General features: G+C 35.7%; 1 protein-coding gene across 9 annotated transcripts in view; it reads left to right on the top strand.

Annotated features, from left to right (window-relative positions):
- The window catches only part of PCGF5 (polycomb group ring finger 5), a 115,970-nt gene that overhangs the window by 92,654 nt on the left and 10,719 nt on the right, over positions 1-12,597 (top strand). For 5 of the 9 annotated variants that reach the window (XM_059055482.2, XM_067025056.1, XM_059055486.2 and 2 more), the window contains exons 7-9: positions 1,411-1,509; positions 4,100-4,189; positions 11,149-11,208. In XM_059055482.2, coding sequence (XP_058911465.1) covers positions 1,411-1,509; positions 4,100-4,189; positions 11,149-11,208 — 249 coding nt within the window. Of the gene's footprint in view, positions 1-1,410; positions 1,510-4,099; positions 4,190-4,608; positions 4,649-9,671; positions 9,685-11,148; positions 11,209-12,597 lie in introns of those variants that run through there. The other 4 variants (XM_067025058.1, XM_059055487.2, XM_067025059.1 and 1 more) reach the window with 3 other exon arrangements.

The raw sequence follows: 12,597 nt of genomic DNA, 5'->3' as shown, positions 1-12,597 counted from the left end.
GTTAGTGATCAATGTCAAACCTTATTGGATTATAAATTCCAGAAATAAGCTTTTGCCTACTTTTTAAAATCTTTGCTCTTCTGACATCTCTATACTAATAATTTTGAGAAGGTTATAAGTAATGACGCCAGGTCATTTCTTCAGGTGCTTTCAATATTAGACTTCCTCGCAGATAAGAATACACTTAAAGGGTCTTCCAGTACCCTCACATTATTCTCTGACTTAACTGGGACCTATGAAACATGCTAATAATTATAAGCTGTTTAGAGCAAGAAAACAGATAGAAAACCTTGATGAGGTGGAGGTGATGTGAGCAGATAACAGAGAGAACGTCTATGTGTGTATCTATCACTTTGTTTTCATGCTGACTAGAATGTCAGTCTTCCCATTTGAAATGGGTAGAATACCTCTTGCTTTAGATGTGACTTTTAACTTTGTTTTCTTTTAATGGATACTTTACCATCTGAATTGTGATCAGGTGTCATTTGTAAGTTAGTTTCTGTTGGTCTTGGCTGAGGAATATATTTTGACTGGATAGTTCTACTTTTTGACTTAGTGAATTAAAGAACATCTCCAAATTGTTGACCTAATTTCCTAAACATAAGTAGAAGTAATACTTTATACCTTTAAAAAATTCAACTGCTGGGTTTTGTTTTTGTTTTAGTATTGATAACTTTTAAGGCTTGGGAATATAGTTTTATTTCACAAATTGGTTCATGTTTATCATGTCTACAACCTCATCTTGACTCATTTTGGGTGTCCATTCTAGATTGGTTCTTATATTTTAGTGATGTTCAGGCTTAATGAATGAATTAGTACTGCTAACGAAATGTGAAAAATCAAGGCATATACAACATTGTTTTTCCAGTAAAGTACTGCCACAGCCTATCAGACACTGACTGGGCATATTTCTCCCCAACCAAGAGTTCATACTACATGACTTCTAGTTGGTGGGGAATCTTGTGGCCTAACTGGCTTCTCTCCTGTTGAACCCAAAGTCTCCTCAGAGCCCAATTTGAAATCACTGCTTTGAAAAAAAAATTTTATGTTTGACAGTTTTTTTTAATGTACCTAATTTTTTCAAAAGTGACAAAATATTTTATATGCTTTTTGTGACTTTATTTTCAATTAAACTCATGATGTATTCTTTACCAAAAGGTTTAGAGGAATGCAGATTGCGTGTTTGCAAGGGTTTTCCTAGTACACATGATGGTACATGATATTCTTGAAGAATATCATCTAGGTACCCAAGAATTAGGAACATTTTTACTCACAAGTCCTAAAGAGCTCTAAATTGAAACATTTTCAGAATACATCTTGAAAATACTCAAAATGATAGTGGAAATGACACCTGTAGTGTTATTAAAAGCGAGGTAAAATATTTTCATTAGTAATCTTTATTTCCTTTAGGGTTTAATGAAGAAATTCATTCGGTGTTCTACACGTGTAACTGTGGGAACTATTAAAAAATTTCTAAGTTTAAAACTAAAACTTCCAAGTTCTTATGAGGTAAGTTAATAATCTAAATCTTGATCATTTTGATAATTCTAATCTGAAGTAAAATTCTAACAAATTAATTTTGTGGAAACTTTGGTTACTTTCATGTTAAAAATTTTTGGAATGTAATATTCTATTTGTGTAATCTGTTTGAATTTAACGTCCTGACTAAAACATGATACTAATAAACCTAACGTTTTATAATTAGAGGCGATAATTAAATAACATTAAGTATTCTTGAAATAAATATCCCAGCTAAATGTATACTTTTTTTTTTTAATGCCAGCATGCTTTATGGTCTTTTTTTTTTCAATCTGAGACCTTTCAGTCCATTTTAATGAGTTCTTTATAGACTCTTTTTCAGAATGTAAAACATTGTCTTTTAATCAAAGGGATTTTGTAATGTTCATTTAGTTCTGTAACATGCAAAAATGATATTTGCTTAGACCTAAGTAAAACCAACATACTGCATCTGCATACATGTAGTCTACTAGTTTCTTACAGAAGTCAGTTGCCCTGATGTTGATCACAGTACAGCTTGTAATATGTGCAGTGTTAGAGAATGTTTATGACCCTATAGCTCTGGCTATCCCTTACAAGGAGATGCGGCTACCATTTCTCACCTGCCCAAACAGCAGTCTTGCAGCTTGTATGAATTTCCTCTTCCTCCCCTTTGAGTTCCTCTAGTGGCATCTAAAACAACTAAAGATCGAGGCTAGCTTCCTTTATAAACAGAGACATCAAAGGAAAAATAGTTTTTCAGGCTTATGTACAATAGTTTTCATATGAACAGTCATAGCAGAAATTAAACAGGATTTGAACATAGGCATTGACAAGTATTAAGTCTGTATTTTGAGGAAACCTCTGAACCTGACTTTATTTTAAAATATCTTGCAGATGACTAATCTATGGATTAAGAATTAATTCTTATGTATTTGGTCCTATAAAAAAATTTCCAGAGAGTAACTTTTACATTAGGAAAAAAATTGTGAATGTTAAAGCCATATGTACTTGATAAAAGTAAAAGAAAAAAATTTATAGATATAAACACAGTGAAATAGAAAATGAAATTGTTTTTATAATTTGGTTTTGCTCTTTATTCTCTTCTCGCAAAATACCACTTGCAGTTTTATTTCCTTACTTTCAAGTGTGACTCATTGACTTATTTTCTAGTTTTCAGGAAGTTGTTAGAGCTGAGAGAACTGTTACTCTCATACAGTCTTACCGCTGGCACTTACTATATACATTTCTCTATAGACTTTTCTATAGAAAGGATGGAAGGGGGAGAAACTGAATTCACTGACATCTCCTTATCTATTCCAATGCAAAGAACTTTCCCTATGATTTTTAGTCCTATTTACTTTGCTGCCCAACATGTAAGGGGATGATTTAATGAAATACCTAACAGCTGAAGCGTCTGTAACAGCACTGGTAACTGGGGCAGGATGGTTTGGTTTTCAAATGACAATAATAGAAGCTGCGTACCTAGTTGGGAATTGCATCCTAAGTAAGTCCCTTTACCTCTTTGCTTATGAATTTATTTTACAGGCAAGATAAAGAAAGTGGTGTTTGAAAAACATTCTGAGGTCCATTTATGTCACCATAAATCATCCAAAAATCAATATAATTTAGCTAATAATTTATCTAGTACAATTGGAACTATACTCATTTTAGACTTGAAGTTCAAAACTCCAGTCTCTGTCTAGCCAGACAAGAATTATTTAAAAGCCATTCTTCTTCCTCCTTTCCACACTTTAAATTACATCCTATCAGTTTGCTTTTAATCTCTAGAGAACCGAAATGTTTTATTTATAGGGATCTATAATAAATGCTTGTTTAATGATGCTTTGTTGAATTCGTAAATCATAGCTACAGCTCCTGTGGCCTTGTTAAGGACTGGGGGGAGCAGGGGTTGTTTGGTTGCTGCAACTCTAGAGCAAAAGTGAGCATTGATAAGTATGACCCTTTTTTTTGAAGTTCCATACAAGGTGGGAAGACGGCATGGTAAATATTATGCAGGTTACCAGCTAAGCAGAGCAGAGAGGTGGAGAGCCCTGGGAGATACAGGCCTGTGGCCTGGTCCTAATTGTTCTGTCAGCTTGAATGCCTTGAAGCCCCCCAAAATCATGTTTCCATATCCATTCATTTACCCGCTGCAAATATAAACTAATGGAAAGGAGGAAAGCAGCTCCTTCAAATGAGAGATGAATTCATAAGCCAAATGTGCCATGAGGAATTATAAGGTTTCCACAATTTCTTCTCATTCAGTAAGAAATCACAGAAATATCTCTAAATTTCAAAGGCTGCACAGAGACATAGACTAAGAAAGTTCACATTGCGTTTCAAAATTAGGTGGTGAACTTGAGATAGAGGTATGTGGGACAAGACAGAGATTCATGTTAATTATATCTGAATTGTTAATACCTATGAGATGAGGCAGTGCTTTTAATAGAAAGATCCAGTGTTCTTCTCAAATAATGGACACTACTTCTATTTTGATATAAGTATCTGAATCTTTTTTGAAATATGGGGAAAGAAGTTTAAAACACTTATGAATTGAGAATTATTTATGTTAATGGATCTGTAACTGTTCTTTTTAAAGTTGGATGTGCTGTGCAATGGTGAAATTATGGGGAAGGATCATACTATGGAGTTCATCTACATGACAAGATGGCGACTAAGAGGCGAAAACGTAAATTGCTTTTATATTTACCTACGTGTATATTTAGTTCTTTACCATTATGTTATTCAAATTTAACAGTTATTTAGACACTTTAAAAAAAAAAAAAAAAACTAGCTTGGGAAAGAAGAAACTGGTTCCTCTTATTGTTTCTCAGCTACTCCATGATAGTTGGTCCCAAGTACAAGGCCAAGATCTGTGTTAGATGTGTTTTTGTTATATTTAAGGTAAGTTTAAAACATCAGTTTGAATATGTTCAGAGCTCAGCTAACCTAGAGACGGAGGAGATAGCACTTGCATTTTTTTAAACCCCAGTAAATTATGGGAACTTTTAAGTTCTGCCCTGACTAGTATGTTTAATGGTTAAGATATTTTTTGTTTGTGGTAGAGGAAACAGATAGGGTAGAATCTAGATAATCTTTTTTTTTCAGGTACCGCCTTTACATTGAAAGTATAAAATCGGACCAAAGGGTAAGTGAGTTTGCAGTGGTTTCTGATGCCAGAATTAGGTTGTTGTGCCTTAGGCCCCAGGCAATATGGGAGAGATGATTAAAAGGGGGAAACTAAGAAAATTTTTTTTAAAACCCAAAAGGAGTTTGTATTTTGAACTATATCTTTGATTAGGGTTAATTAGAAGGTTCAAGTGTATCTTACCTGAGTTATATGTAACATTGGTATTAGGGAAATTTGAGGGGCTAGGATTATAAGCCTGATATGTAGCAGTAAGGAATACAGTAGTAATTATAAAAAACACAAAATTAAGAAATGCAGCCTCACACAATTACAGTGGCTCAAAAACACACTTATGTTGAATGTAAACATCTATGGAACTTTTTTTTTTTTCCTCAGAAGAACTGTCTTGGTATGATACAATAATAAATGAAGCACGTAACTTCTTAATTCAGATTTTTTTTCTGTTCACATCTCACTTGGATGACGCCTTCCTTGTGAGGCTGATTTCTCGTGACCAGGAGGAATAAGTTATGTTCTAGTCCCAGCCACCAACTGGTTGTGTGCCTTGAGGAACTCATGAAACCTCTCTAGGGCTCCCTTTTTTATTCTAATTGTCTTTGTATTTGGTAAATTACTACTTGCCTATGACATTTTATATATTTTTAAATGGTTCTACATACATCACTCTCATTTAATCCATCTGACCAGAATGTTTCAGGTACCAAGTGCAGATTACAGAGGTAGTCAGTTCTCTTGCCTGGCCCTGCTGGGGCCTAAATATTGTGGTATTACACATAATAGTAATACCACAATATTGGTATAATTTTAGCTTTCTTCGATAGTTCATTGGACACTTCAGTATGTGTTAGTGCTTGATATCATCCTTATGAATAGGTTTGCCTTAAGGTTGCAGAGCTGTAACTCGTCATCCACGGCAAGACATCTACTGATACTCACTTGTCCTTCACCAGATCCCTCCTCAAAGGTCTCCCACACTGCCAGTTATTTTAATGTCAAAGCATGAAAGAGCTAATTCATAGAAATCATTAATAAAGAGAAACCAGTCTTTACTACAGTTATGCTTCTCATTACACATTTCCGAATAAATTCCCTGGGTAAGGCATACTTTAATAAAAAGTGGTTCAAAAAAATGGTTTAGTACCTTATTTTTATTCAGGTAAAAACAACCAATAAATAGAAAAAATACCACATTTTATACTTCGTACAACAGTGAAGTAATAGCCCACTTCATTTTTTTGGCATGACCACCCTGCTTGTTGTTTGTCCTCCTCTAAACCTGTTTCTCCCGCAGCCTTCACATTCTCAGCAGCTCCAAGATGGATAGTTCCATTTTTCCAGTGTCTCAGACCCAGATCCCTAAAGTCAGTCCTGATTAGTTTCATCCATCCTTAGCAAATTCTTTGACCTCAAAATACAGTAATGAGAATCCAGTTATATCTTATCACCTCCTCTTCTGTCACTGGTCCAAGCCACTGTCACTCTTCTCCAGAATTTCTATAGAAGTCTCTTAACTGGGCTCCATGCGTCTACTCTTTTTTTTTTTTTTTTTACATCTTTAATTTCTCACAGCTATGTGTTTCAGTTTTGGGTTTTTTTTTTTTTTTTTTTACATTTTTATTGGAGTATAGTTGCTTTACAGTGGTGTGTTAGTTTCTGCTTTATAACAAAGTGAATCAGCTATACCTATACATATATCCCCATATCTCCTCCCTCTTGCGTCTCCCTCCCACCCTCCCTATCCCATGCTTTTACTCTTGCTGCCACCTGTGCCCCCTCCCATCTTCACCCGACGCAGCAGCCAGAGTGACCCTCTTAATACAAGTTTAGCACATGTCGCTTCTGTGCTCTAAATTCTCCCGTACCATCTAATGGCGTTTAGATAAAAGCCAAAGTCCTTCCAGGGACCTATAGATGGTGGACCCCACACAGTTTTCCCCAAAGACATCTTTGCTCTTACCCTTTGCTCCCTCCCTCTTGCTTCACTGGCCTCTGTGTTTATTTCCTCTAACATGCCAGGCTTGCCCTTGCCTCCCCAAATATCCACCTAACTTGTTCCCTTTACCCCCTTCACTCAGAATTATCCACCTAACTTAGAGAATTTTGCTTCTACATCCCCTCCTCAGTGAGGCCTCTGACTTCTGTTAATAGTCCAACCCCTCTCCTGATCTGGCACTCTTAACCCCTTGTCATGCCTTGCCCTTCTCCACAGTATTTCCTACAGTCACTATGCCTCTTCTGTATGTTTACTGTCAGTCCCCAACTAACTTGTAGCCTGAGGGTAGGGGTGATTATTTGCTCACTGCTCAGTCTCCAGCACCTAAAGCAGTACCTCATACAGATACTCAGTAAGTATTTGTTTGAAGAGTAAATTGAAAGTTTTGTCTTTTATAAGGTAGAAGTTAGGCAAAATATAGCCTAAAGGTCATTTTGTTTATTTCAGTCTGTTTCCCATTTGTTTTCTGTTAAACAAATTTTAAATTTTTGCGCATGTTCCAGTTAATTATGAGTTATTATAATTGATGAATTCTGACAGTTGGAGTGAATGGACAAACTAACAATAAAACACTTCTTTCTTGATTAAGCCCCTTCCAGCATATTTATTGCAGTCACATCCTTTCCCATCTCTACCCCTCACTGCCAGCAAGATGCCAGACTGCCTGAAAAGCTCTCGTTACTCTCTCTACTGGCATTGCTAACTGGCTCTGTCTTGGTCTGGGGTCGGCACATTTCCTAAACTAATGACCGCCTTATGGTTCTTTCACTTACTTCTGGTACTTTTTTATATTAAACATTTTAATCTACCTGGGATTTGTTCATTTACACACACACACCTACAACAAGGCTAAGACTCTAAAACTTATTCTAAGAATTTTTTGCCAGAAATACAGTTTATTGAATAAGTCATACTTTGCCTCATTGTTTTGAGATGTCACCATTATCTGTGCATATGTATCTAGACCTATGTGTTCACATGCAGATGTGTATATCTATGTTCCTGGACATTGTTTTGTTCTTATGAGTAGGACTTATCCTACACCAGCATTTCACATTATAGCTTTTATAAAAATCTGATCACATAACACCCCTATCTAAAACTCCTCAATTGTCCATTTTCTTTGGGATATATTTAAATAAAGTCCAAGCTAACTTATAAGGAAAATAGTTGGGCCTTCTAGATTACTTTATGATGTCTATCAGCATCTGTTAGGAAAAAGCTCATTATTATTATTTTTTAAATTGTGTTGGCTAGTTTTCCCCCCTTTATTGTTTGGGTGAGTTTGAGAATGGGATTGTGATTGGCATTGGATTAAATTTCTTGATTGACTTGGCTGGCATTTGCAGTCTTTTATTCTGTTTGGTGCTGTGGGGTGCCCTCTGAAGTTCTGGACTCTTCTCTGTGTCTCTGAGTAGAATCTGTGGTTTTCTTTCCTCTTCATGTTGGATGCCACCTCTGCCTTTCTGGGTCTTTTGCCTCAGGCAGGATCCCCCATACTCAGATCACCTCTTGGCCTTGTCCTCTTGCTAGACTCCTAGGGGGAACCTCGGGGAGTCAGTTTTGCCTCCACTCCTCAGGAGCAGGACATTTCTGCCTGTGCCACACGGCACCTGGGCCACTCCTCCCCTTTATCCTGGGACGGTTTCACTTCAGGCTCAGCCTGCTTTCTGTCCTCTGTGCTCTTTCTGGATCCTTGTCTTCATTGTGATGCATTTTTGAAAGACTTTTATTTTATCTTTAGGAATCAAATATCCAGTCAAACTTAGCTAAGTCCCAGAAATTTTTCAGTTCATAACAGTATTTGCACCTCAAGATTGGTGTTCATCTTTTGCTTATTAGTGGGAGAAAATGTACCTTTTTTAAAACCATTGCTTCTCAAACTTTAATGCAAATCACAAAACACCTGGGGAATCTTGGTAAAATATAGATTCTGATTCAGTAGTTCTGGGGTGAGGACAGAAATTCTGCATTTCTGACAAGCTCCCAGGTGTTGTCTGTGCACCTGATATTTGCGGCCACCCTTTGAGTAAGATGATTTTAGGGAACATGATCCATGACCACTGGCCTGCCCTGTAGTTTCCACGTCCATAAACTGAGGGTGTAGAATTGAAGAATTAGACCTCAGTTTGGAAGGGACTTAATCACCAATCTAATTACATGGATTCTGTTGATAATACCCATACAGTGTTCATCACATTTTTTGAAACATAAATGGGATCATATGTATTGTTTTGCAGCTTCTTTTTCTCATTTGTTAATATGTCTTGTGGAGAATCAGTAAATTTTAAAGTAATTATTTGTAACAAGTTGATAGTATTCCACTTCTGTGGTTGTAGCATAATTTGATTAATATACTCGTTTGATTTGACTCGTTTTAGATTTTTTCCAAATATCTTGACATTACAAACAATGCTGTATTCCAGTGTATATATCTTTTTGCACATGTGGAAGCATATTTAGTGGCTAAATTCCAGTTGTGGATTTACAGCAGAGTATGTATGTTTTAAATTTTGATAGATACTGATAAATTGTCCTCTAAAAAGTTGTTAGCAGTTTATAGTCATACCAGTGATGTATATGAGTGCCCATTTTCTGATACCCTCACCAACACTTCATATTTTCAATTTTGTATTTCTTGTGTGAAGTTTCTTTCCATATCCATTGCCCCTTTTTTCCATTTTGAAGTCTATCTTTTTCTTACCGACTACTAGGAGCTCTTTATGTATTCTGGATATTCATCTTTTATTATGTATTTTGCAGCTATTTCCTCCCAGTTGTATCCTGCTGCATAGTTTTGCCTCAGTTTTTTGGTCCTTAAAATTGGGGTAATAATACCTATCTTGAAAAATTTTAGTAAGAATTAATGAAATATTATATAATAAAGTACTTAGCAGAGTGCCGGACATAATAAATGTTATTTTATTAATAGCTTATGTATGTTTGCTTTCATTATTATTATAATTCTCTCCTCCTACACTTAGTCTCATGTCTGCAAGCTAACTGTTAATATCTCTGTCTCTTCAGCCTCAGCTTTCACCATGAATTCATGTTCTTCCTGCTTACCTTTCCTTGGGTAGGTTGAGTACCTACTCTCAGGCCTCCCCCTTTTCCCAGATAATCCTGGTTGGTTTTATCTCTTCCAACAACCCCTGCCAGTCCCTACCTAAAGCTACCACACCACTTTTTCCTTGCTTTGTTTTCTTTGCATTACCAAGCAATTTTAGGAAAAGCAAACATCTACCTTGACTGATACCAAAGAGATTAATAGGAAAAAAAAAAAAAAAAAAAAAAAAAACAGTGAAATTTGCCTCTTTCTACCCTCTTTACTTGTTAAATGCTATTTGGGACTTGCATAGTTAGGCAAAGTCTGATAAGCCCCAGTATGGGGAGTCTCCGGAGAGAAGGGGGAAGGTTGTCAACGATAGCAGTGCTGGGAGTGTCTTACAGCATGTTGATGAGCCCAGTACAGAAATTCAAGGACCAACTTCTAGGGAAAAAATTGCTAAAGTCTTTCAGGAAATGGAAAATATCTAAAATTTTATTTTAAAAGCTACCAGTATATTTGTTTTAATAATTGCTTACTTAAATATTCTTCCACAGTATATTTTAAAAACCTGCTCTGGGATGTTAGATTTATCCTGGTTCTTTTTTTTTTTTCTGTTTTGAAGGACACGATGTTGAATTCATATATGCATAATTTTAAAGTGTGTTATGTTTCATAATTCCATTACAGTTAAAATGTTTATGCTTAATAAGGGTTCAGGATAATATTGAAAAATCAAGATTTGGGAATGATTTTTTAATATGAATGGTTAACCGTTAAAAGATGGTAGATTTAGAAATGAATCTACTCACTAGTTTAAAAATATGTTCATTCATTGATTTACTCATAAAACATTTGAGTGGCTGCTGTTTGCCAGTTCTGTGCCTTAGCTCTTAAGATTGCAAATATGAATAAGATTCAGACTCAAAGAGCTCACAATCTAATGCTATTAAAATAGTTATGGAGACTAAGAGTCTAATCGGAGGAATATAAAGAACCTAATCTAAAACAGAACATGGATCGCTTACAGGCTGAGGCAAGTTCCCTGCCCCTCTCAGAGCTCTGAGATCCTCAAACAGTGTTCCCTCTCAGGGTGGTTGAAGAGGAGATCTAGGAGAGATTACTCACAGGAAAAGTTGGAAGAAAGAGGGCGCCCCTCCTGGATTGAGAAGGTGAGGGTTTTCTCAGGAATTTAGTATTTGAAGAGGAGATGTAAAGGATAGGTCACCATTTTGGTAAATATTTGCAGAATATTAACAAAACTCATATCTAGAGACTAAAATAATTTCAAGCTAAAATTCACCAGTCACTAAGTTATTAAAGACTTTTTCCAAAAACAACTACCATATTTTGGAAGGTGTTTACTTAATCATGTTGACTCTTTTTTGACGTTAAAATATTTTAAATATGTATCCAGTTGTGGATGCCTCTTATCTGATGAGTTCATCTCCTCCGCAGTTTCGGTGTCTGAACTGCTCAGCTTCGCAAGTCTGCCCTCAGGATGGCCCTTTGTATCAGGTAAGAGGCACTCACGACTGTACATATGACCCTATGATGCCTGCCTGCCACAAAGGTGACTGCTTTCACCCCAAACTCAAGTTCCTAAGACATGTAACTTTGCAAAACTAAGACTTACTTGAGCTACAAAACTTCATCTTTTCAACTTATATCCCCAAAGTTTCCCATTATTTTAGTTCTCTTGAATTATCTATTTAATTTTGCCAAACTAAAAATGAAGTTATAAATGTTAAGGTCATCATTTATGCATCAGGAATTTTTAATAATTACCGGTTTCAGCCCATGAGAAATCTCTGCTCCATATTGGATCTCTGCTCTATACTTAACACTTCTTTGTGTGTGTGTTTTTTTAATTAATCATTCACCCACAAGTGAAAGATAAAATGCCAGATTAGGTGAAGCTGAATAGCAGCAACAGCTAAATGCAGTTGTGAGCTTGCTTACTAGGCCTTGTCCTAAGGACTATACTTGAGTTACCTCCTCTAGCGCAGAAATGATAGTGAACTGGTTTAGTAATGCACTGAGAAAACGTGAACATACCTCTGAGAAAAGTTTATCTAATATAAGTACATTTTAAAAATTTGGAAAACAGAAGAGACTTAGTGTAGAATAGTAAGGATTACTGTTGAGTGTAGAGATGATCACCCTTAATCTATGGATTAAGCATGGTGTTTCTTAAAAATCTCCATTGTTCTTTTATCCCAGAAATTAGTCTTCATAATTATTTCCTTGGAGCCAAGAAAGGAGAATTGTAATTATATAACAAACTTAACCAGCAAACTTACCTCTGATGTTGCAATTTTACGGTTGGGACAAATAAGTATATATTAAGTATCAGAAGAACCACTTCAAATCAAAAACGTTAAATTAGCATTTTATCTAGAATTTCCCTCAGTCTCATTGTCAGTGCTGTGATTGTGGAAATCCCCACACTGTCATTAAAATGTGTGTTTCTTAATACACACTTTTTAAGTCCTGTTGTTTTTAGTAATGGAGTAAGCACATTTAGCAACTATAAAGGCCAATAGAAAATCATTTAGAGAAAAAAAAAATTATCCTTCTCCTTATATTATGCAGTTGAGGGTGAGGAGTGAGTAAATAATTTAACTGAGCTGGTGAGATATGCGTAGATGTTTCAGCTGACTTCGGGATGAATTGTAGTGATGCTCCTGCCTTTAGTTATAACTCATACATACATGGATTTTTGCTTTTACTCTTGGCACTGATGTCTGTTTATTTCCTGAGAAATAAAGATATTCTTAAACTCTGATCTAAAGTTTTAGAGAACTAGAATAAGACCAAATTTTCAAAAATCCACACACACTTCCTTTTCTTACTTCAACACTTCATTATAGAGTATAGTCCTGTCAGAACATCTTTACCCAAAAA

This window comes from Kogia breviceps, chromosome 2 (genome assembly GCF_026419965.1).
Source record: "Kogia breviceps isolate mKogBre1 chromosome 2, mKogBre1 haplotype 1, whole genome shotgun sequence".
NCBI classification, from domain to species: Eukaryota; Metazoa; Chordata; class Mammalia; order Artiodactyla; family Physeteridae; genus Kogia; species Kogia breviceps.
The sequence above is the reverse complement of the archived record's forward strand: the minus strand, read 5'-3'. Positions and strand labels throughout refer to the sequence as shown.